The 23,896-nt window shown below is 37.7% G+C and overlaps 2 protein-coding genes across 4 annotated transcripts in view; one reads left to right on the plus strand and one right to left on the minus strand.

The window, feature by feature from the left end:
• Uch (Ubiquitin carboxyl-terminal hydrolase) overlaps nt 1-17,392 on the minus strand; it is a 60,023-nt gene extending 42,631 nt beyond the window's left edge. Inside the window, exon 1 of one of the 3 annotated variants that reach the window (XM_067147897.2) lies at nt 17,342-17,392. In XM_067147897.2, the coding sequence (XP_067003998.1) occupies nt 17,342-17,350 (9 nt within the window). In that variant the 5' untranslated portion in view covers nt 17,351-17,392. Of the gene's footprint in view, nt 1-8,488; nt 8,555-16,908; nt 17,095-17,341 lie in introns of those variants that run through there. The other 2 variants (XM_067147898.2, XM_067147896.2) reach the window with 2 other exon arrangements.
• Nucleotides 17,393-18,822: 1,430 nt separating this feature from the next.
• Nucleotides 18,823-23,896, plus strand: part of LOC136874273 (inositol polyphosphate-4-phosphatase type I A) — a 264,058-nt gene continuing 258,984 nt past the window's right edge. Inside the window, exons 1-2 of the mRNA XM_067147899.2 lie at nt 18,823-18,890; nt 19,066-19,200. Of these exons, the coding sequence (XP_067004000.2) occupies nt 19,077-19,200 (124 nt within the window). The 5' untranslated portion in view covers nt 18,823-18,890; nt 19,066-19,076. The remainder of the gene's footprint in view (nt 18,891-19,065; nt 19,201-23,896) is intronic.

Raw genomic sequence — 23,896 nt, forward strand, 5'->3', positions numbered from 1 at the left:
TGATAAACCTCTTTTTAACATTGTGATTCTCAGTTCAATACGGATCAATTATGAAGTTTTTAACTTACTACTAGCATTTTCCTATCCCATCGTCGCCGTAAGACCTATCTGTGTCTGTGTGACATTTAAAAAAAAAATTTAAATATTCAATACATAGCAGTAATCCTATTATCGGAGATCAGAGGCATCAGAAGACGCAAAGCACATCACATCAAACAATGGTCAATGAATGTTATTGTTGATAGAATTTTATGAGCTTTCTATATCGTAGGCCTTCACATTTAGTTTTCTTTCGTCTGTGATATTAGAGCATCTTATAAAATTATAGCGTAGACTGTAGTTCCTTATTCTAACTTTACACAGAGATTTTAATTAAATTCTGTTTACCTATTTTCTTGTGATGCGGCGCTGATTATGGACTTGGCAACAAAAATTCAAATTCATGAATATCTTTGTGATCATAGCCAGTACGGTAACAATGTATAAGACAAATGATCGGAAATTCAATACTATATCACTTTAGTTCTGTAGTATTTATCGATAAAGTCACTAATAAATATTTGAGAATTAAATTTTAGGCCTTCCCCTAAACTACGATTTCACTCAGCGTGAATAAAATTAATCATGGCCTACATTATAGAGACTTATTCCCCAAATTTGCATACCGATTTTCATTAAGAAAAGACTGCTAATAAATATTTGAGAACTAGCTGATGTACCCGTGCTTCGCTATGGAATTTTACCTTGTATACAGAATTCTAGGTTAGGTAGTGTACGTGTAGTGAGCAAGATTGTATTCAAGTCCACAGCTCTTAATGTTACCCTAGAAATGCTACGGCTCTTTTCAGGGTTGAATTTGGAGTTATTTAGTGAATTGTAGTGCTATAATTTGGAATAGGCCTAAACTGTTATTCCAGACCAGGCCATACTACTACTACTACTACTACTAAGTGAGCCTCTGCCTTATGTATGAACACTGCTCATTCAAAACAGCGCGACAGAGAGAAGGGATCGAATAGCTGGAATACTATGATGAACCAGTGTGTTACATACCAGCTGTGTCAGAAAATGTATGAACCAGAGGAATGGCATGCTAAAGAAGAAAGTGTTCTAACTCCCCAGTTATTTCCCACCAATATTCAGTCAGACGTTATACTCTGTATGCAGCAGTAATCCCATCTATCGGAGTTGAGTTGCAGCATAAGAGACAAAACATTACAACAAACAATGGTCAATGTAATGTTATTGTTGATCAATGTTATGCGCTTTCGATATTGTAGGTCTTCACATTTAGTTTTCTTCCGACTTTGAAATACCACTCTTACAATAGTCAGTACGGTAAAACTGAATAAAACAGAAATAATCGGAAATTGTATTCTCTATAACTTTTGTTATGCAATACTTTTCGATAGGACCAATAACATAGGTATTTAAAAATTACATTTTAGGTGCCTTCCCCTAAACTATCATCCAGGGTGAATAAATTTGTTTATAGCTTAGACTGTTGTTTCTTATTCCCCGATTCTATATACAGATTTTCATTAAATTCTGTTTACCCATTTTCTCGTGGCTCGGCATTGATCTGGACTTGGCAACAATTACAAATTCATGAATATCTGTGTTGTCATAGCCAGTATGGTAAAAATGTATAAGAAATAAATGGTCGGAAATTTAAGTCTATATAACTTTGGTTATGTAGTACTTATCGATATGACCACTAATGATATAAATATTTGAGAATTAAATTTTTGGCCTTCCCCTAAACTACCATTTCTAACGGCTTAAATAAAATTATTTATAGCCTAGATTGTAGCGGCTTATTCCCCGACTTCGCATACCGATTTTCATTAAATTCTATTTATCCTTTTTCTAGTAATGCATGTACATACATACAGACAAATTACGGAAAAGTAAAAAGTGCATTTCCTTGTTACTGTGGACATGACCAATACAGAAATACCATTCTTTTCAAATTCTGAGCAATGTACAGACAAAACTCTTATTTTACAAATATATATATATATTACATTTTAGGCCTTCCCCTAAAGTAACATTTCACTCAACGTGAATAAAATTATTTATTACCTACATTGTAGCGACTTATTCCCTGACCGATTTTGATTAAATTCTCTTCAGTGTTTTCTCGTGATGCGTGTACATACAGACAAAAATTACGGAAAATTAAAACGTGCATTTCCTTGTTACTGTGGACACAGCTGACACAGAAATACCATCCTTTTTAAATTCTGACCAATGTACAGGCAAAACTCTTATTTTATATATATTCGCCTGGTTTCCACGACATCCCTGGTTGGTCATCACTATTAACCTACACCGTGTCACTAAGTTTTGCTTTTGCACGCGGGGCTCTAGGTATATTTTCATAGTCATATCAGAACTCATTTTCACTTAAAATCTCTACAGTACCATCATAATCGCCATTACTATCTAAAACAATTTCAAATAACTCAGCAATAGCACTGTCAATGGCCTTTACCCAGAGCCATGGCTAAGAGACTGATGCCTGATGAAATGTGTGTGCTTTCAGTGGCTACAATTGGGCAATTAACACATTCACGCCCATATCCGAGTTATTGCTTATAGTACGTGTCCATGCTCTGGACCATACCCGACTTAGTCTGGATAAGCGCAACCTTGAATTATAGCCGTTCCTACGCAGCTGTGGTTTATTTTTGTCACAAATATGTGTGACAGATGAGGGCAATACCCTTATGAATACTTCTACCTGCATCTACTCACCAAAACCAGATGGCCTTGGGAATTTTCCCTTCTAATGAATTTCTTATTCCGTTTCTGAACGAAGACTAGTGCTGATCACACTAGCTGCGAAGTTGGTTTGTGATTGCACAGGCATGTGTATAGTCAGGGTCTGAAGCGTAACCAAGGCACTTAGGGACAATATAAGTGTTGACGAAATTGCCAACATCCTATTCAATGAAGACTCAGGTGAACTAATTCCTGAACTAAGTGAAAATGACAGTGAAGATTCTCCTGGACAAGAGACAAAGCACAGTACCTGAAGGTGTAACATTAGCTACCACACGTCCAGAGATACTAGAGGACTTCTTTAAGGTATGTGCAAAATTTTGTTTCCATATCTTGTTTAGTTTAGAATTTATTGTGAAATTTTGTTGTTTGCTGTGCCACTAAGAGCTGGAATAGCTGGGCCAGCCATTCAAATAGCCCGTTCAGATGATGGGCGTGAATGTGTTAAGGTACAGTATATGAGATCTGTAACCAAGCCACATTCCTGTTCTATTAACCCTTGCAGCGATCAAAATATAAGCTAGTACACACGACTTGGCACGCGAATGCCGCAGCACTTGAGTTTAAGGCCTGGCCAATGCTCACATGAACATCATGTCAAATGGATTGAGTAGGTTAACAGTTCCATGGCAAGCCCTTTGTGAATTGTAATTTGGGACATACTGTTAACTACACCGACAGTTCAATCTTTGTAAACGATATGAACAATTATCCGAGTGCAACCGCATCTAAAGGAGCTGCAAGTAACAGATACATGAATGTGAACAACTTCCCTCCATAGGTACACTCAAAGCCTTCAAAGTTGGAATTCCCCTTACAGATCTACACAAAGTTATCTTGGAACTCTGGTCAACAGGAGCTCTCATGCAATAGTCTTTTTACTCCCAAGGACAAGGAGCAATGTTTAAGGATTAATCTACTCATCTGTCATGTAGAAGAATTAAAAACCATTATCGTCCTCACCCCGAGAAATCTCCTAGATCAACAAGACATTCTCATCCTGACAAGCCTTTGCAACCAAGGCAATAGATATAGGACTTTACTCTTAACCCTCCCGTGCGCACAAGCCTCATATGAGGTCCCAAAATTATGTTTCGTTTAGTACACTTTTCATTTAATATTGTTATGAATTAGTGGAAAATTATGACTCTGTTCTTCACTTTAGACCTCATGTGAAGTGTGATATTAGTTACAACTATATCCATGAGATGACAGCACTTCCTTGTAGCTGCAAAGTTGTAGGCAGTTGTGGCGCTCTTGTTATTTGTGTGTTTCATACGGAGACTAAATTATTGAAATTGATACGCCCTTTACAAATATATGCAACTGATAAGTAAAAATATTTTATATAGCAGAAAAGCATGCTCTTTCCAATGGTATTAGTATTTTTATTGTACATGCAATTTATTACCATTATTTTGTGTAATAATATAGGGGCCTCATAAGGTCTAAATGTACGAGAGGTTATGGTTCACAGTCATAACCTGAATTAGAACTACATATTGTGTTTTGGTGGAATTTTTTATGCAAACCAAGACAGACTACTGATGTTTCATGGCACATTTGTCATATATTCTCATTTCTATGCATTTAGAACAAAATAGATGAAGAACCAGGGCCGTCTGTAGAAAATGTAGTCTTCACAACGAATGTCACAATATACTCTGCGCCATGTAAGTAATACCTGACAATATGATATACAATCGCTTTTGCGAGATACGGAAGTATTTGCACTTCATTGACAATCAGAACATTCCAGCAGACATCAATGATCGGCTTAGACGTTTACGTCCTATGATTGACCATTTCAAGCACATCTTTAGATGTTCTTCCCAGTCAGAATAATTTTCATTAGGTAATGAGATGGTCCCTTTCAAAGGCCGTTCAAAGCTGAAACAATGTATGAAGAGTAAACCCAAAAAATGGGGCTTCAAAATTTGGGTCTCAACCAGTTCCTCAGGATACATCCATAGCTTTGAGATCCATCAAGGAAAAGTGCAAAATGGTGAAGGTCATTCTGAATTTGGAGCAGTTGGTGGTGATGTTCTTAGGCTGTGTGAAAACGTGAAGTTCAAAAGCCATAAGCTTTCGATAATTTGTTTACGTCTATTAATCTTCTCTAGAAACTTCTTGAAGATGGCATTTATGCTTCTAGGACTATCAGAGCTAACAGGCTTTGTGGTGCTGATCTCAAGCTGCGGTTTGTGAAAACCTTCAAAAAGGAATCGAGATAGTTGTACTCTGTTACATCGCAGTCCAACATCACAATAACCTGCTGGCATGATAATTCATTTTTACATGTAGCATCTACATTTGCTGGAGCAGAACCTGTAGGTGTTGCTAAGAGATGGTGCCAAACTGTGCGCAATCATTGAAATTAAACAACCAAATTTCATCAGCATTTACAATTCCCACATGGGTGGCGTACATCTAATGGACTCACTCGTAGGTCTTTACCGGGATACCATAACGCACAAAAGGGAGTACTTCAGAGTATGCCATTATCTACTGAATGTGAAAACTGTAAACTGTTGGATCCTCTGGAGAATGAACCCAGATTGTGAGAAGCTGGATCTGTTATAATTCAAGTCCTCAGTAACCACTTCTCTCATTTACATGGGAAGCAATCATGAACCCAAAAAAGGAAGACCCGCTTCACAGATGCCACCAGCAACCAAAAAATGGTTGAAAGTGAAGGCTAACTATAAGCTGGGAAAGGATAAAAGTGCCACTTTCACGGTCGTTCAAGGAAAACCAGGTATATCTACCTTCGCTGCTAATATGCCCTTTGTCCATAGTGTTTTGAGGAATTCCATAGCAGGAAATAATAGCCACTCCTTAATGCAAAATTTAGTTTGGTAAAACGTGCGTGAAAAACTGACATCCAGCGCACAGTATCTCCCAAGAAAATTATTCCTCAGTTCAGTTGTGTTGTGGTGTGTGTGGACTCCCTTCACCCACATAGGCCTCATATGAGATCCGTGGAATTTTCAAAGAAAATGAATTATTTCCTTTTCTTTAACATGATTGTATTTTGTAACCTTTCAATGAATAAAAAATCAAGACTATTTTTTTTTACTTCAAACTGAAAATGTGTGCACGAGAGGGTTAACATATCTTCTCTACCCAATGTCCAAGAAGACCTATAAGAGTAAGTAATTCGTCTTTATTCGTGGCAAAGTTAGCACTCAAGGCCCTCTCTTACACTTAACCACAATATTTAAAATAATTAACATACATACCGTATAATATTTAAATACAACAAATCTTTTTAAAATTATATAGTAGTAATAGAAAATATGGAGATTGTAATTTTTTAAAAAAATATTATAGAATGTACAACACAATCTAAACTTACATGATAATAAATATAAAACCAACACTAGTGATAAGAGACGGAAACACAGTAAAAACCTATAACTAGCGAATATATTTCTAATTTTTATGAAAATATGCTCATTCACACTACACACATCGAAAAGTCAGCTAGAAGTATTCAGAAAGTGATTTCGGCAATCTCTTAAATCTCCTACGAGAAGGTATATCCTGTTACTTCAAACACACTATTGGGAAGTTCCTAGTCTCCTGGTCACTGCAGGCAACCAATACTCGAAAGGAAAGGGCTAGGAGTGGGAAGGAAGCGACCGTGGCCTTAAGGTACAGCCCCAGCATTTGCTTGGTGTGAAAATTGGAAACCATTTTCAGGGCTGCCGACAGTGGGGTTCGAATCCACTATCACCCACTCACAGTTGCGTGGCCATTACCGCAAGGAAAACTAATAGAAGGTATACCCTACCTAGCATATGTTGTGACGTGTATTTTTCTTTACCAACTAACAAAATATCTATACCCATACCCCTAACATTCTATATTTATTTATTTATTAGTGCCCTTTTACAGTGGCAAAGTTAAGGCTCCGAGGCCCTCTCGTACACTTAACCACATACTAATCAAAATCTTAAAATACCAAGATACTTAAAATAGTTAACACTACAAAAATTAATAGAATTGAAAATAAATTTAAATAAATCACCTACTACATTAATATTAAAAACTCTTAAAATGATTAATCTGCAGGCATGCACGCACACATTCATACTTAAACCATTCAGTCAGCTGTCCTCAGCAGGTGATCTTAAATCGTGATAAAGAGCTAGTTTCTCTGACCTGAGCTGGCAGGGAATTCCATAATCTGGCGCCGGTCACCACAAATCTCTCTCCACTACATTTGTGCGGTGCAGTGGAATAGAAAAAAAGGATCTAGAATGAGTATTGAAGTTGTGAAATGATGATAAAAGGGTGAATATATAAGAAATATACAGTGCCCGACTTGCTGCTAACACTCTAAACACCATCATTAAAGTGCGTAGCTGCCGACGTTTATCAGTCTTCAGCCATGCAAGAGCCTAATAGTATGGGGTGATATGAACATCGTACCCGATATTGTAAATAAATCGCAGGCAGGAAATCAGTGCTCGTTGAAGTTTAAGTATACCTTCTTTCATCACGTCGACTAAATAGGGAAAATGAGTGACTGCATTAGTTTGGCTTTTAGCTCAAATGGAAATACATCCCTCTGGCATTAAAGAGGGTGAGGCACTCCAAAAATCTTTTTACATATTTCCTTCCTGTGATCAGACCAATCAAGTGTTTCATACATAATTACGCCAAGATTTTTTTAACCATTTTACTGTAGGGAATAATGTTACCATTCAGTAGGATAGGCGGGATTGCGACATTGTTTGAGCAGCTCAGTTGTGATCCAATTATGATTGCCTGAGATTGTGGATTTTTGTGTAAGAATTTCGTTGTGCATATAGAATGAGTCGTCCGAGGTCACTGTTAATATCTTGTCTTGCAGTGTCGGTATATTTGAAGATCAGCATAGAGGTGGTGTGTGTTATTTCCTGTCACAGACGGTATGTCATTGATATAAATACAGAAAAGTAAGGGCCCTAGAATACTGCCCTGTGGGGCACCACCAAGTTTCATTTTCCATTTAGAGGCCTTGTCGTTTACTGTTACACGCTGTTGACGGTTACCCAAGTAAGAACTATAAAACTTAAGCGCAGCCAGGTTGAAATTTAGCAGTTTCATTTTCTTTATCATAGTTGGAATTTCTATAGTGTCAAAGGCGCTACTCTAGTCAAGAAGCATAAGTATAGCGAGCAGTCGTTTGTCCATAGTGTTCCTAATGTCTTCAGTAACCTTCAAATGTGCTGTCGCGGTACTATGACCCTTCCTAAATCTAGATTGCAAAGGGTCCAAAAGAGCATTTTTATTTAGGTATTCAAGAACTTGCTCGTATACTAAACATTCAAAGGCTTTAGAAAGTGCAGGCAGTATGGACACAGTACGATAGTCAAAGGGTGACTGAGGGTCTAAACTCTTAGGTACCGGTATAATATTGGCTGTTTTCCAGACAGTAGGGTAAGTTCCATTTAGTAAACAGTAGTTCTGTATGTGCGTCAATATAGGCAGGACAGCACCCAAAATGTTATGTATGATAGTAATACATGGAAAAGATTATAATCGAGCCATTCGACTTTGCACAAAACAAAAAAACTGAGATTGGTGGGCCTCGGGACCTTCAAAATGAGAGTCCGTGATGTTCCCGCCTCAACCACAGCATCCGGTGTATTTGGTCTTATTTCATTAAATCAATTAAATTTGTTCAATAAGAAATTAAATGTCAACTTACCAGATATCCCCATCTCCTTTCCAATATTAATCCAAAAATTCTTCTGCACATAATGGTTGTGATGATTTTTATGTCTTTTGTCCCATATTGGAGTACTGTCCCTAACCAATTCAATAAGTTTCTCCTTTAAATCACTCATGTTTACGGAGCACAGAACCATACAAAGATACTGAGTACGTATCAGGCTTCCGGGCGATAATATTTGAGTAGGCGGCCTTGGCCTTGAACCAACCAATCGCAGAACAACGATCAAGAAGCACATCACTCCAAAATCAAACTGATTTGATTCTTGAGGGAGGAGCAGAGAGAAGAGGGATGAGTGAAGTGCCGGCATAAACGCTACTATTGAAATGTACGAGTTTGTTTTGCATCTCTCGGCTTCCTGTGTGAAGATAAAGAAGTGATGAGCGCTGAGCAAGGAGTACGTAATCCACTCTGCATGTTCGTGCCCTTAGAAGTGTTCACAAGAAAGGCACTGAAAGAGGAGGCCTATAGAGCACATTAGAAATAACCGAAATATACATTTCAATTTCGGCTGGGTAATTTTTACCCTTATGCACATCCTTACAGGTTAAGAAGCATTGTCCTGTCGTAGCAAGCTTCACAACTGCTGGTCATGCAAAAAGTTAAGAATGAGAAAAGTCTTAAATAATATCTCCCAAAAGTTGAATGAAAGCACTCTCCTGCAAAGTTCAAACTCATTCACTTTAATAATAGAATACAGGAAAATGACCTGGATTCTGCTGCTACTGTACTAGAGAATGTAATTCAATCCTCAAATTATCACAACAAAACAAAACAAAAATTACAAAAATTGTTTAATAAAACCTGCTACTTGCAAAGAAAGAGTCCTTCGAGCCTTCCACATAGCAAAAGCCAGCAATAAGCAAGAAGACATAACTACGTATAGTCACCATAGAAAGGAATATAACAATTTACTCAAAAAGACAATGATTTCACCAAACTTGAAATGGCCAGGATGGCAGAAGAGGCATGAAAAAACCCTTACTTGACACTAAGAACCAGAAAAACACTAACTGCTAGTAACATATGTACATCTTGGAGGTGCACTTGACCTTATATTAAATCAGAAAGGATCCACGGCAGCATATCAGAAGAAAATCGAATCTGATGGCACCAATATGTTTGTTCACAATGATGGAAGTTCACAATGCTGTGTTTAGTTTGAAAAACTGGAAAGCAGCCAGACCAGACGGCATCTTTAATGAGCATATCAAGACTGCAGTTAATATATTACTCCCAGCTTTAACAGACGTAGGGTGGCGTGAACCAACCAAGAGCAAGTTGTACTTCCGTAGTAAAGTACTCGAAGTCAGCATTCGGTGAGTTCCATATGAGAGTAAATTACTTCCGAAGTATTTTATTCCTTTCAGATACTCCTGGAGTAAGTTACCACAAGAGTAAAATGTTGAAGAGCACTATCTTATAGTATATTACTAAAGAAGTAAATAACGCACGTTGTGCACGTAGTAAGCTAATGATATTGTCCATATACGAGAGGAAGATGTTTCAAACATGTTCATGGATTACTTAGATTATATTAACGATCTGGACACAGAAAACGACGGGAAATGTAATAGTGCATACAGTGCGTGAAAAGCAAGAGCTGTATGACGTGCATACGGAGAGTTTCAGGAACGTTTGGTCTTGGGAAGGAATAATGTACAACGGGTGATTGGTTGGTTCGCCCTGTCAATATATTATTAGCAGCAGCAGCAGCAGGGTGATGATACACGTATGTGTGTAAAGGATAGGAGGAACGGGTGGACAATTCAAGTGTTTTTAAATATGTTCCACGTCTTACGTGTTGGGTTACAACAGGCATTATTATAAAAAATAAAAAAACAGAAAAGTGTACATATAGTGATTAGTGTTGAGGTTTTACAGAAAAATACTTAATGTTAATGTGATGAGATGATGTATCTTGAGACTTAAAAAAAGGTAGGTTTTGATGTAAATACGCTGATGAAGGGAGTTAAGGCTCCCAAAACATGTACGTATAAATTATTCAAATACTAAATCAATCACCCGTTTTACATTGTTATTACGAGTCAATACAGACCAATTAAGGATCGATATGGTCAAGTCTGTCGACTTGGGAAGGAATCCTTTACTTTCCTTCTAAATCTACTCTGAGATCACTTACAGCTCAATACCTGTCTTTAATTTTGTTGCACCGCCAAAATTACAGTGGTTGTGTGCCATATGAGTTTCGTACCGGAACATTTCAGTATAGTTGCCGGTGATCTAATTAACGTTCACTGCATGACTGCTGGTCGTATCTTTCACCGCGTGGTTAAAGCACTAGTGAGGTTAAGAGGGCGGTACCGCTCTAGCCACCCAAGAGCACAGATTTTGAATCAGTGGAAAACACCCTCACGGGTGCCCTTAATGATCTTTCTAGATATTACAGCATAAACCAGCTTAAACCAAACCCCTCAAAGACAAGCGTGTGCTTTTCATCTGAGAAACAAGGAAGTACTCGCAAGTTAAAGATAGTATGTTCAGGGGTCGAACTGGAACGCTGCGAGTCTCCAAAATATCTAGGAGCGGCACTTGATAGACCTCTTACTTTCAAGAAGCACGGCATGAACAGCAAATCGAAAGTCTCCACCAGGAACAATCTTTTACGGAAACTGGCCGGATCACAGTGGGGTAGCCAACCTGAAACCATCCGAACTTCTGCAATGGCACTATGCTATTCTGCAGCAGAGTATGCATGTCCTGTTTTGTATAATTCAACACTAGCTGATGTACCCGTGCTTCGCTACAGAATTTTACATTGTATACAGAATTCTAGGTTAGGTAGTGTACGCGTTGTGAGCAAGATTGTATTAAATTGCATAGCTCTTAACGTTACCCTAGAAACGTAACGGGAAAGTCACCAAACGTCTTTTCTCATATAAAGACTGAGTTAAGGAATTTTCATTGTAATGGTAGGGCCACTTGCCTACCATCAGTCACAATCAGGTTGGGGAGTTTTCATTATAATGGTAGACTCTCTCTCCACCTGCATTTTTACATCCTCAGAAAGACTGTCTCAGTGGTTCTTAAACTGAAATGAACATACGTCATTACAATGACATCAGTAGGAATGAAGCGATTAAATGCAATGCTTTCATATGAAATACTCGATTTTTTTTTGCTAGTGGCTTTATGTCGCATCGACACAGATAGGTCTTATGGCGACGACGGGATAGGACAGGGCTAAGAGCTGGAAGGAAGTGGCCGTGGCCTTAAGGTACAGCCCCAGCATTTGCTTGGTGTTAAAATGGGAAACCACGGAAAATCATCTTCAGGGCTGCCGACAGTGGGATTCGAACCCACTATCTCCCGGATGCAAACTCACAACTGCGCGCTCCTAACTACACGGCCAACTCGCCCGGTATGTGAGTATTATAAAACGTTCAATACTCTTATATGGAAATATGTAATACCCATAAAAATTCTATAAATCGTTCACATTTACAAGTACCATTGATCCATTATATGGCTATATTAGTGAATTACAGCTCAGCTGGAAAACACTTGTTTAGTCCGTGTCGTTTCCCGTTAGTTCTTTTATGAAGCCGAACAATTCGTAAAATGACGACTGACATGCGCAGGTATTTGAAAAATTTACTGTCATCCTCATTTAGATCGTCAAACAATGTATACTATAATCCTCTAGTCAGTCGAGAAACAAATATAGAATGTTTCCGCATTTTCCTGACCCTTCGGTTTGTCCTTAATAGAAGAGCAAGAAGATCTTCGTAGGATACCATTCTCTCAACTGACTATTCCCCGGTATGAACCGAGCAATTATTCACAAGTTGCGCCACTAGTCGCCCATGGCTAATAGCGGCCTAAGAAACGCTCTTTTCAGGGTTGAATTTAGAAATTTAGTGAATTGTGGTGCTATAATTTGGAATAGGCCTAAATTGTTATTCTAGGCCAGGCCATTCTACTACTAAGTGAGCCTCTGCCTTAAGTATGCACTCTGCTCGCTCAAAACAGCGCGTCAAAGTAGGGATCGAATAGCTGGAATATTATGATGAACCAGTGTGTTACATACCAGCTGTATCAGAAAATGTATGAACCAGAGGAATGGCATGCTAAAGAAGAAAGTTTTCTAACTCCCCAGCTATTTCCCGCCAATATTCAGTCAGGCTGTTATACTCTGTACGCAGCAGTATTCCCATCTATCGGAGTTGAGAGGCAGCATAAAAGACAAAGGACATCACAACAAACAATGGTCAATGTAATGTTGATCAATTTTATGAGCTTTCAATTTTGTAGGCCTTCACATTTAGTTTTCTTCCGACTCAGAAATACCACTCTTACCATAGTCGGTATGGTAAAACCGAATAAAACAGAAATGATTGGAAATTGTATTCTCTATAAATTTTGTTATGTAATACTTTTCGATAGCACCAATAACATAGGTATTTAAAAATTATATTTTAGGCGCCTTCCCCTAAACTATAGTTTCATTCAGGGTGAATAAATTTGTTTATAGCTTAGACTGTTGTTTCTTATTCCCCGACTATATATACAGATTTTCATTAAATTCTGTTTACCCATTTTCTCGTGGCTCGGCGTCGATATGGACTTTGCAACAAAATTACAAATTTATGAATATCTGTTATCATAGCCGGTACGGTAAAAATGTACGACACAAATGATCGCAAATTTAATTCTATATAACTTTGGTTACGTAGTATTTATCGATACGACCACTAATAATAAAAATATTTGAGAATTAAATTTTAGGCCTTCCCCTAAACTACCATTTAACTCGGCATGAATAAAATGATTTATGGCCTGGATTGTAGCGACTTATTCCTCGACTTCACATATTGATTTTTACCAAATTCTCTTTAGCCTTTTTCTAGTGATGCGTGTACATACATACAGACAGACAGACAGAAATTACGGAAAAGTAAAAAATGCATTTTCTTGTTACTGTGAACATGACCGATATAGAAATACCATTCTTTTCACATTCTGAGCAATGTACAGACAAAACTCATATATAGATATGCCAAACAGGTGGATACAGCTCTCAACGACACTTGCAGAATTATAACAGGTTGCTCGAAATCCACTCCAGTCGAATGGCTCTACCATCTTGGAGGAATAGCACCTCCTCCTGTTTGAAGAGAAATAGCTTCGAACAAGGAAAGAAAGACAGTGGAACAGGAAAGGACCCATCCTCTATATGGGCATTAACTGCACCTGCAATGATTAAAGTCAAGGAAGAGTTTTCTCAGAACTTAGAACCACTACTGAAAAAGCCAGGTTGCAATTATGGAGGGCTACATCCTCCCTTCCCCCTGGCTAAATAAGATTTTCTGAAACTCTACCTCCTGGTCACAGCGAACAATGGATGATCTGGAAGTCCCTGAGTAGAAAGATCTGGAGTTGACAGATCCAAGGTTAATTTGGCAAGATGGGGCTACATAGATCAAGAAGAAATCCAATGTGACTGTGGAGAAGACCAGACAGTCCAACACATGCTCTAATGTCGACTATGTCCAGCCTCCTGCACTGAAGATTAACTATATCAAGCATCAATAAACGCATTGGAAATGGTCAAGTTTTGGGCAAATGTAATATAGTAATTATAACTGTGTACAACATGTATGTTTCTGATATGAGAATAATAGAGTGAGGTATGCCTGCAAACTATTGTTCGAAAAATAAAGGAAATATTTCACATTTACAGGTTCCCATACATTGTGGGTGCAACTGACTGCACGCATATTCCCATTTTTTTTGCCCTCCCGGTGACATCGGTGAACTTCTTAGAAATCGATTTAACATTTTTCTTTTTTACAAATTGCTTAACGTCATACCAACACAGATAAGTCTTACGGCGACGATAGGGTAGGAAAGGCCTAGGAGAGGGAAGGAAGCGGCCATGGCGTTAAGGTACAGACCCAGCATTTGCCTGGTGTGAAAATTGGAAACAATTTGGCTGTGGATGTAGGCGATCTGTATCAAGAAACCACCATCAGTTTTAATTTTTCCTGTGTATCCATGAGTTTCTGCTTTTTTTCTTAGCCTTCGCTTGAAGCCCGTACACAGAATTTTAACTTTCTCTTCACTGCGTTTTGCGTCACTCGAAGCACTGAATTCTTCTGTCACGGCTTTCCATGAATTTATTTTCTTATCCAACATCCCTACTAACAAGCATTTATCTTTTTCGCTTATGTTTTCTATCACACATAAACTTATCTACTTAGATTTCTTTGAAGAAAACACGCAAACACAACTACACTCCGCGAGTAACGAACGCTACTTCTATAGTAGTAACTAAAAGAGTACACTGTTCTTAAAATCTCCGATGTTACTTCCAAAGTAACTAACTCCCGTAGTAATTTACTTCTGTAGTATGGACTTTTTTTAGTAAACGCTACTTCCGGAGTAATTTACTCTAAGATGGTGCACGCCAACCCTAATATATTTGTCTGCAATCAGAGGACATTCCAATGCCATGGAGAACTTAAACAACAAAGGTGCTCCACAAAGGAAAAGAGAATCCTAATTCCTATAGAGGGATCACCCTAGAAAACAATCTATTAAATATGCTTACAAAACTTATGACAAAGACTCACAGAAGAAATTGATAAAATCCCAGAAGAGCAATTTGGTTTTAGAAGATGAAGAAACATGCTCCAGGCAATCCAAAATATCAACGATGAGAGAATGAATGCCCTTGGAACACAAAGGAAAATTCAATGCAGTATTTAGATTTCTTGAAAGCCTTTAAGACCATCATCTCCACAAAACTAGATTCAGTAGTAAAAGAAAAAAGCACTCAATTTTGATCCACAACTTATTAAGAAGCAATAACAATTTCTGAAAACAATTTCCAGACAGATCATACAGATTAACAGTATACTCCAGGAGACCCTCCCCTCAGCACCCTGCTTTTCAATGTCGCCATGCACAATGTTGTTCAAGCAATTAGAGAAGAATGAAAGGAAAAAGATTTACATCTACGCAGATGATATGGTTCTGGGGTCCCACGTCATCAGTTACAAAATGCAACTCATGCTCTGGAGAACTGGGCAAATAACAATGACTTACAATACAGAGAGGACTGAACACGTTTTTCAGGAAGGGTGATGCGTCTCCCCAGATCAATATTTTTCAAAGTAAACCTCTAAAAACTTAATAGCTTCAAATATCTGGGTGTAACCTTACGAATGATAATGAACCCTTTCTCTATCCACATAAAACCATGAGCGACAGCTGCTGCAAAGGTTATAATTTTATATCAGAATCATTACAAGACTGTCCCCGAGGCCTGCCATGGCCCTCTCGACGCCAAAATCGTCCCAATATTCACGTACGGTATAGAAGTAATTTGGGATAAATTAAACATTGGAGATCTTCGAACAATGGAACAGGTAAAAGCTAGATACTTTAATACATAAGTTACTAAATACATCCACTCCAGATTAGTATATGAGCTCGCTCGAGAACCCTTCTTACTGGAGGATTTAAGATTCAGGTTTGTTTTGCCTTCTATGACCAAATGGCAGAGGGTGCTGGAAGAAAGGACATTGAAAAGAGAAATTCAGATAAAATTCTACTTGACCAAGGCCATAATGAACAGAACATGGATGGACGCGAATTAGGACTTGTTTCTTTGTGAACTCTTTAGCTGTGCACAGCTTCGATCATAAAATGTGCAAGAAAATTATACCACGATCCACTCAACTTGTGTCTGAGCTGTGCGGCAGAATTTGTCAACGTTACCACATTCTTAAGTGTATGAATAAAGGAAAACCTATCAAGATTAATTACTGCATGAACTGAAGTGCATCTTTTGTAAATCATGTATTTATTAGACGTGTACTAATTTTATTCTGCACAAATTGTGCACATAAATAATGAATAAACAACTTAAATACAAATACGAGAAAAAATTTGACTCAATTTTGAAAAACATTTCAAAATCCTACTGTGTAGTGTATCAGGAAACTACACAAGAGCTTAAAAATAAGGCCTTGTCCAGCTTTCTGCTTCAATTACAAAAGTAGCATATGCAATTTTAAAATATGTCCATACATTGTTTGAAAAAACTGTTGCAAACACAATTTGAGGAGTTTAGTAAAAGTAATTGCACCATGTATGATACCATATTTCATTGCAATCAGAAATGGTAAGGTAGAATGTCATTGAAAATTTGATATTATCAAAAAATTATCAACACTTGCAGAATATAGTCTACTTATTTCAATCTTGATTTGAAGGCATTTCTTACAGAACCACACTCGTGCAAAGATGAACTTATCATGGCAATGGTTCTGACTTGAGAAAAATACCATTGTTAAACTTACCAAATAAGTATATGAAAAATTAAGACCAATCTTTAAAGTATTCAGAAATAAACCTTTAACACAAACCTTCTTGCACCCTGCAAATAAATTTTAAGTTAGATGCAGACTTGATAGAAAAGTTATTATATAGCCCATTTTCCTATTCAAAGTCTTCCACAGAGATACGTTTAACTTCCTTCATTCACTTCTTTCTTTTAAATACAGATTCTATCAAATTGTGAACTGTCACCAGTCCCAAAACACAACCAATTTGATAACAGTTACCATTTCCCCCTCCTCACTGCGCAATTTAACCCACCCGTACCCAACTGAAGTAATGCCTAGATAACGATTTGGTTATACACTGACAGTCGTTTAGTACCTGAATAGCGGCAATTTCATCCTTGAATAATTTATAGAAAATTGACAAAATGGAGATAACTAGCCACACCCTATGCTACTGGTCCGCTCAACAAGTCGTAAAGATTTTACCATGGATGACGACTCGCTGACAACTCACCTTATTCATGACCTGAAATGAAATAATTTCGAGTTAAGGAAAGTTTCACAGGGAATGAGTGGAATCTTATGTCGATTAATGATTAATCGTACCAAACCATACTTACCTCTGGGTTCGATTCAAGTGGTAACCACGACATGTTTAATGCTCAATTAAATCGAATATATAAATTCAGACTCTTCTTACTCTCGTCACAGCAATTGCTCTATTACTAACTGTCTTCTACACTGATTGCTGCCGATGACTCGCTTGGAATTGTTCAATATTACTGACGCCGGTAACAACAGACATGCGAAGCGCGCACGAAGGCAACGATTGGTTGATTAAAAAATTTACGACATTACCACGAGAATCTTCTATTGGTCCTCTCTTATTCTCCGTAAAATAATATCAATAATCAAGAGTGATACCATTTTCTTAATACTAAATTTCTTCTTCTTCCTAACAAGAAAATTTCCACTTCATAATAATTGCCTGTATATTTGTCCGTTACAAATTAACCTGAAAAGGCACTGAGCAATGTTAGTTTCTTCTCTTATTTATAGTGAATTTCTATTATAAGACGAAACAACGTCGAGGACAACTTAAGTAAGAAACAGAACACTAGGGAATTTCAAGATTCTGTAAGAAACGTTTCCCATCTCGATTTTATACATCAAATTTCTCACTCAGAAATAATATTGTCTATGTAGTTCTCTTACAGAAGCTCACCACGAACCAAGGGCGGTACAACCCTAACAACTTTCAATCCTGATCCTAAAAGTCAAATTGCTGGGGGATGAGATTGGGTTGAGCCAAGAAGGCTTTTTGTTACAGAATGTTAAATCAATGTTTATTAAATTTTACATTTAAGAATTGTTCCGTGATGATAAAAGAGTGTCCGAGGATACGTTCGGCTCGCCAGGTGCAGGTCTTTTGATTTGACTTCCATAGGCGACCTGCGCGTCGTAATAATAATAATGATGATGATGATGAAGATACATACACCCAGCCCCCGTGCCAGCGAAATTAACCAATGATGGTTAAAATTCACGACCCTGCCAAGAATCGAACCCGGGACCTCTGTGACCGAAGGCCAGCATGCTAACCATTTAGCCATGGAGCTGGATATGATAAAAGACATAAATTGTAAGAATACGTCCTACAATTAATAAGGGTCAAAACATGTGTTGAAACACTCTCAGATCGGCGGAAAAAAACCTTCATGTCTTTCTCTGAGGAAAAGAACACCTTCATAAGTGTTACATTGTCAGGATCTTGGCCAAATACATTAAACTCCGTCTTGTGTCCTCATTTCAGACTGAGATAGTCGCTTATGATATGTTCCGTTGACTATTCATTAATACTGCATGAATAAACTTAAACTTTTAATTACAACTGAGTAACTGACAGTTTTACGACTGCTAATCTGGAATGGGAACTGCTTCACAGTTTTTAAAAGGCGCGGCTTGAACCCAGCTGAGCGGGTGGTGGAGTAAAGTGGTAATAACATCATGGCGTCAATCAGTGGTATTTTGCCTGTAAATTTATCTCCAGTAATACGATGAAGGTGGTTTACTAATTCTCTCATTTTGTGTTTTTACGAAGTCTCAGTTATCAGTGTTTCTGATACATCTTTTATCGAGAGTGGTTCTCTCTTCTGACTCAGAAGAGCCTCCCGGTAACAGGGATTGTTCTATTATAATTATTTGTCACACATTGAAACATTGTTCTTTATTTGACAGCACTATCGTTCATGACAATGAGGTTCAACAAGCAGGAACTGACGACACTGGCCACACAGCCGTCGCAGAAATTTGATAAGGAAGGTGTTCTTTTCCTCAGAGAAAGACAGGAAGGTTTTTTCCGCCGCTCTGAGAGTGAGTTTCAACACATGTTTTGACCCTTATTAATTGTTCAAAGCCTTTTAAGAGTTTGCGCTATTGCTGCCTTTTCGCCATTGAATTTGGAATGGCATGCTCGGTTCCCTTATTGAATGTCCCCTAGCATCTATATATGACAAACTTTAACTGTTTCATTTATTGTAGTTTGTAGTTATTTGACATGAAGTTTGTGTACTAGTAGCTCTTTTCTCACGGATGTGTTCACATAGATGATAAGTTTGCTTTATAAATCTCCTACTTATTGTAAGAAATTAAAAGTATAGGAAGGAAAAAAAAAATTAAAAAAGAAACATACTTGTTTCTGTGAAAGTGAAACAGGGAGAGAATTATTGGTACAAGTTACTCCCTCATGCCAATCTGCATCTCTTCTTCATATTTATCGACTCTGAATGGATTTATTTCCTTTATCAAACTTTTCTGGTGCCTGCTGGTAGAGATATTTGTGATTAGGCATTTCATTCATCTCCAGAATCGTACAACTTGCAAACATGAAGTGCTGACCACAAGACACCAGCCAGGCATTGCTTCTGCTACCTCTGACCTAACTTTAGGTTGGTTTGTGCAGTATAGTGCATCTTTCACTTTCCTCCTTTCTATAGCCCTTTTTGCATTTTTGCTGATACCTTCATTCTTAGGAGGTTCAGTTCTTGGCATTTGGTAGAGCTAATAATTCCATTGCATTACCTAATTCAACAACAGTTACCATTCCTCATTCCCGTTAATTTTTGAATAAAGAAATTGGTTGAATATGTGTTCCTTCCCTTAAAAACAAATAACCGCCCTGGCTGTTGGGTTTCATTCCTACCTCTCACCAAAGAAGTATGGCAGACTACATGTTTCTCTTGAGGTGAAAGTTTCAGTTTTGATTATAATAAGATGTACAGTCATGCTGTTTGCATTTAATATTTCTTATCAGCGTTGCCAGGGATTCAAAGTAGGCCCCAAAGAGGGAGGCCCTACAGAAAAGGGGGACCACAAGCCACCTTCATTTACCAAGAAAAGAGACTAACAGCAGTGTCACACTTCAAATATCTTGGCTTGACCGTACAAACATGTGGCATCATATTCAGAAAACACATAGAAGACAAAACAAACATGGCTATCAAGGCGATGAATGGCATAAAACTCATCAATAGACTATCAATTGGAACAGCAATGAAATTATTCAAAATTAAAATCACTCCTATCATAACATATGGACTAGAATTAATATTGATACACTGCACACAGAGAAATCTGAAACAAATTGAGAAAGTGAAAGCTACTTTTCTGAAGAAATTATTATGCCTTTCCAAATTCGCACCATCTCAGCTCGCATACGAGCTCACCAGGGAGTCTTTCTTCCTTGAGGAACTATGACTGCAGCTACTTTTGCCAGTAACTCCTGCATATAAAGGCCTCATGGAAGTGCTTCGGAAAAAGAAAAATGAAATATGGTCCGAGTTCTACACCACAGACGCTATGATCTACAGTGATTGGCAACAAGGGAACTATGAGCTGAGACATTTAGTGAGACACTATGCCGTTCATGGCTTCCACTTCAAGGTGTGCATGACCAGCAAATATCACGATCCCGTCACCTGTGTTTGTGCTTTGTGCGACAGAAGTTGTGATCGATATCACCCAATGATATGCTATTTGTTTTACGTTGCACCGACACAAATAGGTCTTATGGCGACGATGGGATAGAAAAGGCCTAGGAATGGGAAGGAAACGGCCGTGGCGTTAATTAAGGTACAGCCCCAGCATTTGCCTAGTGTGAAAATGAGAAACCACGGAAAACCATCTTCAGGGCTGCCGACAGTGGGATTCGAATCCACTATCTCCCGGATGCAAGCTCACAGCTGCGCGCTCCTAACCGCATGGCCAACTCGCCCGGTCGCAATAATATGCAGTGAAAGGAAGTGTTCATTAAAAATGCTTTGCAGTGAGGGACAGTGACTATCCTAATAACTATCGTTAACCATTGCATTCCTGCACATTGTGTGCTTTTCCTCTTTATTATTATACAGTAATATTTCAAAAGCAAGCAACATTTTAGTTTTAGGCTATATGATTATTAATATTATGATCATAGCTACAAGACCTAGTTAATTTTACATGGAATCCGAACTGCAGTGACGTGTCTTTTTTTTTTTTTTCATTTTAAAAACCCCACATGTATTGGCTAAGTTTTGAACAATGTCCACCTTGGTAAGAAGCCAGTGATGATGCCACTTACTGTCACACCCCTTGACATTCATGTTTTCCCTTGTGTTACAAAAATTCTGTGCTGTTGTTTATGATTATAATTTAACTCAAAATCAAGAGGTAACTTATGAATATTAGTTCTATGTAAATAATTAAAGTAGGGTTCTCATCCATCCCATTTTTTCTGGGACAGTCCTTGTTTCTGTTTTTTTTTTTTTTTAAGCAAAAAGTAGACACACAAACTAGAATTGCTGGGTAAACAAATGGCCTGTTTCAAATTACATAGTGGACAATCAATTGGACAGGCACGTTACCAGTAATTTGTTTCAGATGTGAAATCGCCTGTATTGAAAATATTACGAACTTGATAGGTTTTGGTTATTGTTTGGTTTAGCCGAGAAATAATATAGGAGTGAAACGTGTTTTTTCCTTAATCAGTTCTTTGTGGTCTGACATAAAGAAACGGACTGAAAATTGATACCGCTGAACCAGCAACAATTTTGAAAAGACTTGTTTTAATTGACTGTCTTGTGCAGAATTCTTTGATGTAATATCAGAAGGACCTAAGATCTTTGAAGGAATTCATAAACTTGCACATTCCTTATAAGGCCAGATCAGTTTCAAAATATTGTAACTGGCAGCTTTTAAAGTTTGTGTTAGAAAAAATGTTCTCTCTGATGTGATAATGGAAGGTTTTATAATGGAAAACATTAGTATTGGTATTACTATTTACCCTACATCTTGATTTGTCCCATGTTTGAAATGTCCCAAGATTTTCACTAGTTCACTTATTTTTAAGGAAAACATTATGCGAACCCTAAATTAAAGAGACAAAGAATAAAAGATATAAAATGTAATAGATATTTAAAATTGTACAAACATTTGCACACGAATGTGCCATTTGTAGTTCATTGCATTGACAAAGAGCACAGTATGTACAAAAATGATTAAAAATGTAGCCTAAATTTCATCTCTAGGTCAAAGTTTGTGTATAGATGTATATCCAGGTACTGGGCAAGTTGGCTCTGTGGTTAGGGGTGCGCAGGTGTGAGCTTGCATCGGGGAGATAGTGGGTTCGAACCCCACTGTCGGCAGCCCTGAAGATGGTTTTTCCGTGGTTTCCCATTTTCACACCAGACAAATGCTGGGGCTGTACCTTAGGCGACAGCTGCTTCCTTCCCACTCCTTGGCCTTTCCTGTCCCATCATCGCCATAAGACCAAACTGTGTCGGTGCGACGTAAAGAATCGAAACAATGATAGCCTATATATACAAAAAATACAGTTTGTAGTAATTTGTCATGAAAGTAAAATTTAAGGTACTCATAATTCTTTTCTCGCAGATGTGTTTGTTAGAAATATGCCTTAAAACAGTATTTTACAGGAAAATGAAACTTTATTATAAAGTCACCATTTTAGTTACAGGTGAATGCAACAGATAACAACAAAAATAGTTGACTGTCATAATCCTCATTTGGGTTTAGCCAACAAAATTTACAATAGTGTGTAAGACTGAATACAGTTATAACATACTCCCACTTTGTCAACAAAATCCTGATGAGTTAACTCCCGTTTACATAGACAAGTTATAGCAAGTCTTTATTTTTAAATCTCTAGCTGTTAACTTTGGGAAGTCTATAGTTAATTTCAGTCCTTACACCTTTTCAGTCCTTTCATGAACATTCTTTTTAACTAACTCATTCACATTACATACAGTAAGATTCATATTCAGTTCTGTATTGACGTCAACTATACAGAAACTTTGTCTTAGTCAAAGTCTGTTCAATTTTTAATTCTCAGTGAAATTTTAATGTCCGGCTCCATGGCTAAATGGTTAGCGTGCTGGCCTTTGGCCACAGGGGTCTCGGTTTCGATTCCCGGCAGGGCCGAGAATTTTAACCATTATTGGTTAATTTCTCTGGCACGGGGGCTGGGTGTTTGTGTTGTCTTCATCATCATTTCATCCTCATCATGACGTGCAGGTCACCTCCGGGAGTCAAATAGAAAGACCTGCACCTGGTGAGCCGAACATGTCCTCGGACACTCCCGGCACTACAAGCCATACACCATTTCATTTTTTTTTTTTTTTCAGTGAAATTTTAATAAATACTATGTGAAAATATTAATTTGAACAGTGATCAAATTCATCAAGAAACAGTGCCATATCAGTGTTTTTGACAAGTTCTTTGTTAAGAATTTACAATGGTATTTAGCATTTAGGACTTCTAATAGTGATTCCCTCACATTTATGTGTCTAATGCCAAAATATTTTAATGATTTCCTAGATATTTTAATCTATCAGAGAAAGCTGTGTATTATAAATTCATCTTAGTAACTTTAACCAAAAGTTCATCTTCATTAGTCGTTTTGCTCATTGCTGAGCGTCGAGACCTCATAACTCTTATCATTTCTGCATTGCAGCATTGACGAGATGCCTCCATCCAGACCAGTTTTTAGCTTTCCTTAACATGATCTGAAGAGGCA

Source organism: Anabrus simplex, chromosome 5 (genome assembly GCF_040414725.1).
Source record: "Anabrus simplex isolate iqAnaSimp1 chromosome 5, ASM4041472v1, whole genome shotgun sequence".
Lineage (NCBI taxonomy): Eukaryota > Metazoa > Arthropoda > Insecta > Orthoptera > Tettigoniidae > Anabrus > Anabrus simplex.